At 57.5% G+C, this 3078-nt stretch overlaps 1 protein-coding gene across 1 annotated transcript; it reads right to left on the minus strand.

The window, feature by feature from the left end:
- Positions 1-7: 7 nt before the first annotated feature.
- Positions 8-1137, minus strand: GLOB (hydroxyacylglutathione hydrolase; the record flags this gene model as incomplete). The annotated part of the gene is made up of 2 exons (XM_005855495.1): positions 910-1137; positions 8-804 (listed from the first exon to the last, which is right to left on the minus strand). The coding sequence occupies exons 1-2, from the start codon at positions 1124-1126 to the stop codon at positions 8-10; spliced, it is 1014 nt and encodes a 337-aa protein (XP_005855557.1). The 5' UTR covers positions 1127-1137.
- Positions 1138-3078: the final 1941 nt, after the last annotated feature.

Below are 3078 nucleotides of genomic sequence, written 5' to 3' on the forward strand. Positions count from 1 at the left end.
ATCCGCCTTATCTCAAGCCAACGAATACACCCCCGTCTCGGGGCCACAACATCCCCTGTTCCTCCTCCAAACACCGTGTTAGCAAGACGTACCCGCAATAGACCAGGGTCTCGGGGGAGAGGCTGGCAACGCGGCCCATAAGCGCCTCCACCATCTGCGCGCCGTCGCCTTCGAAAAACCGGCCGCAGCCTCCCACGAACAATGTGTCGCCCGAGAAAAGGACAGGGGCCGTCGGGCTCGTCCCCGGCCCTGCCTCGTCCTGTGGCGTCACGAGAAACAGCACGTGGCCTTTGGTGTGGCAGGGTGTGTAGAGAGCACGCACGCTCAGGGATCCAAGCGTGTAGACATCGTCGTCGCCCAAGCGGATGGTGGCGGCAGGGATGTCCTCAAACTTGGTCGTCACCACCTCCAAACCGGGCAGCATGCGCGCCATTTCTTCGTTGCCGCCTGCGTGATCCCAGTGTTTGTGCGTGCAAAGGAGGGTGGACAGCTTAATGCCTTCGCGTTGGGCGGCCGCCAGGACCTTCGCTGGCTCGGCAGGATCGACACACGCAGCTTTTCCGGTTTGAGGGTCCACAACCAAGTAAGCAAAATTGTCGCTGAGAATAGGAACGGGGATGACGCGGGCGCAAGGGGGCAGGGCGGGAGTGGTGGAGCATGAGGAGGCCGGGGTGGAGGAGGTTCCGGCTGCCGCGAGCGTCCCCATGCCTGTCACTATCAGGCCGGTCAAGCCGGGCCGGTGAAAGGGGAAGCGTTGTAACGATCGCAATGGACTACGCTTAATAGAGCCGGACAAAATTTGTCCTACGAGAAAGTGGGGTGGTTGCGTCAAAATCAGAAAATATATGACCTTCCGGATTAACCTCCCCATGCCTGTCGTCTCACATGCAGGGTCATCAAAGAACGTACCACTGTGCAGCAATGGACGGAGCGACGATAACATGGGTGGGTTGACGAAGCTTGATCGACCGTATGATGGTCTTGAATCGTAATATTTGACGCCAAAGGGATATGTCCTCGTAAGTAAGACGGCGGCGCCAAGGGCTTGGTACAGCAAAAAAGATCCTGTGAGGACGACAAAGAGAGCTCGAGATGGTGCGTATACCAGCAACGGCCGATCGTGCATGCCTAGTGTGTGTGTAATCAGACAATGATTAAAAAAGGTTGTCTTAATGGAAAGTGACACGGGCATTAGTATTATTCTGGTCCCGTGGTGTCGCCAGAGCTCGCCAAGACAAGCAGAGAGCTAGAGGAAAGTCAAAGAGGCTCTGTATGCCCATGTTTCATGTCATTTATGATTTAATGTCCTTATATTATGCCATAGACTGTAAAATGTCTGCACGAGCTGATCTGTGATTTTGTCAAACAGGGGAAGGGCAAGCAAGCTGCACTGGAAAAGGAAAGTGACAATTCCGGCAAAGCGCTCTCTGCTTTCACAGCATATACTACGACCTTGGACGCCTGAATGCGAAGTTGGGCAGGGCAATGGGACTTCCTCTTTCTGCTCTGTATCATAATTGTTCCCACGAGCCATGATCTTGTCGCAAGGGCCCTTTCGAATCACCCAAACCTCGCGACATGCCACCATGCTCGTCCTCGTCATCCCTCCCTTCTTCCTCGATCCCTCTGTGCATCTGCCACGCCATCGGCCCCCGCATCCTTCCAACTTTCTCGCGATGACGCGGCACTTGACGCCTTTCGACACTGGTTAAATGTGAAGGGAGGCATTGACTTAAGCGCCTCCTCTTTAGGGCTGCGTCGGTTGGCCCACGACGAGGAAAATTCTCCGGGAAATGCCGACCTGGAGCTCTTTACGACCCGCCCCATTGAAAAGGATCAGATCCTGCTGGCAATCCCTCCGTCCATCGTCCTCACGTCGGAATTGCCCTCTCCTGCGTTGCGCGACCTGGCCGGCGACGCGGCCCTGGACGATATGGGCCGCTTGGCCTTGCGCCTCCTCCATGAAGTCAGTCAGGCGGGTGCTGGCTCCTCTTTTCAACCACTCCTCTTCTCCCACGCAACCTGCTCCTCTTCTTTTCCTACCCTTCCACTGGACAACTCTGGCTGGTTGCCTTACGTGCGTGTACTTCCTTCCCGTAACCAGATGGATCTTCCTTTCTTGTGGGAGGAGGACGGGAGGGAGGGAGGGGGAGAGGATGAGGGAGAGGAAGATTCAAGTGGACGTGAAGATTCGCGCGACTCATTACTTGCTCTTTTGGCCCCTAGCCCCCTCTACGACGACATTGTGGCCCTGCGTGAAGAGATGCGAGGCGAGCTGGAAAGTCTTCGCAAAGCCGTGCTCGCCCACCGCACCCTTCCCACCTCCCCTACCCTCCTTTCCTGCTTGACCTGGGAAAATTGGTCCTGGGCTCGGGCCATCGCCATGTCTCGTCCCTACGTCTTGAAAAGCCGGCCGAGCAGAAGTACCGAGGAGGCCGGACGCCCGGACTTTTTCGGCGACCCCGTGCTCCAACTCCTCCCCTTGCTCGACATGGCCAACCACGATGACGCCATACATTATGCCGTCCAGCCAGGGGATGGGGTCTTCACGTCCCGGGAGGAAGTGCAGCTGGTGGCGGACCGCGACTACCCGGAGGTAGGGGCGCCTTTTCTCTCATCCTACGGGCCCTTGTCTTCCGCGACCAAATTCTACTCCTTCGGGTTCTTGGACACGCTCTCCCTCCCTCCCTCCGCCCGTTCCTCCCCCCCTTCTTCCCCCTTTGCCTCCCGCGAGTCTCGAGAAGACGACATGCCTGGACCGGTGCCAGCTCAGGGCACTGCCCTCCTTGTTCTGAGCCTGGACGGTGAAGGCTGCACCGACGAAGGCAACCACAAAAGCGAAAAACACCGAATTTCCCCCGAGATGCCGGAGGCAGCGAAGGAGGAGATGACAAGGGAGGAACGAAGAGCACGAAATATCCTCGGGCGGAAACTCGACGTATTGAATTCGATGGGGCTCAAGGCTGAGGGACAACGGGTGGAGATATCGACGCGTACCTTGCTGACGAGAGGGCTGGGGTCAGAGAGGATGGCTGCAGTAGTCCGTCTGGAGGGCGGGGAGGAAGAGGGGGAGGGAGG

Source organism: Nannochloropsis gaditana, assembly GCF_000240725.1.
Source record: "Nannochloropsis gaditana CCMP526 unplaced genomic scaffold scaffold182, whole genome shotgun sequence".
NCBI classification, from domain to species: Eukaryota; class Eustigmatophyceae; order Eustigmatales; family Monodopsidaceae; genus Microchloropsis; species Microchloropsis gaditana.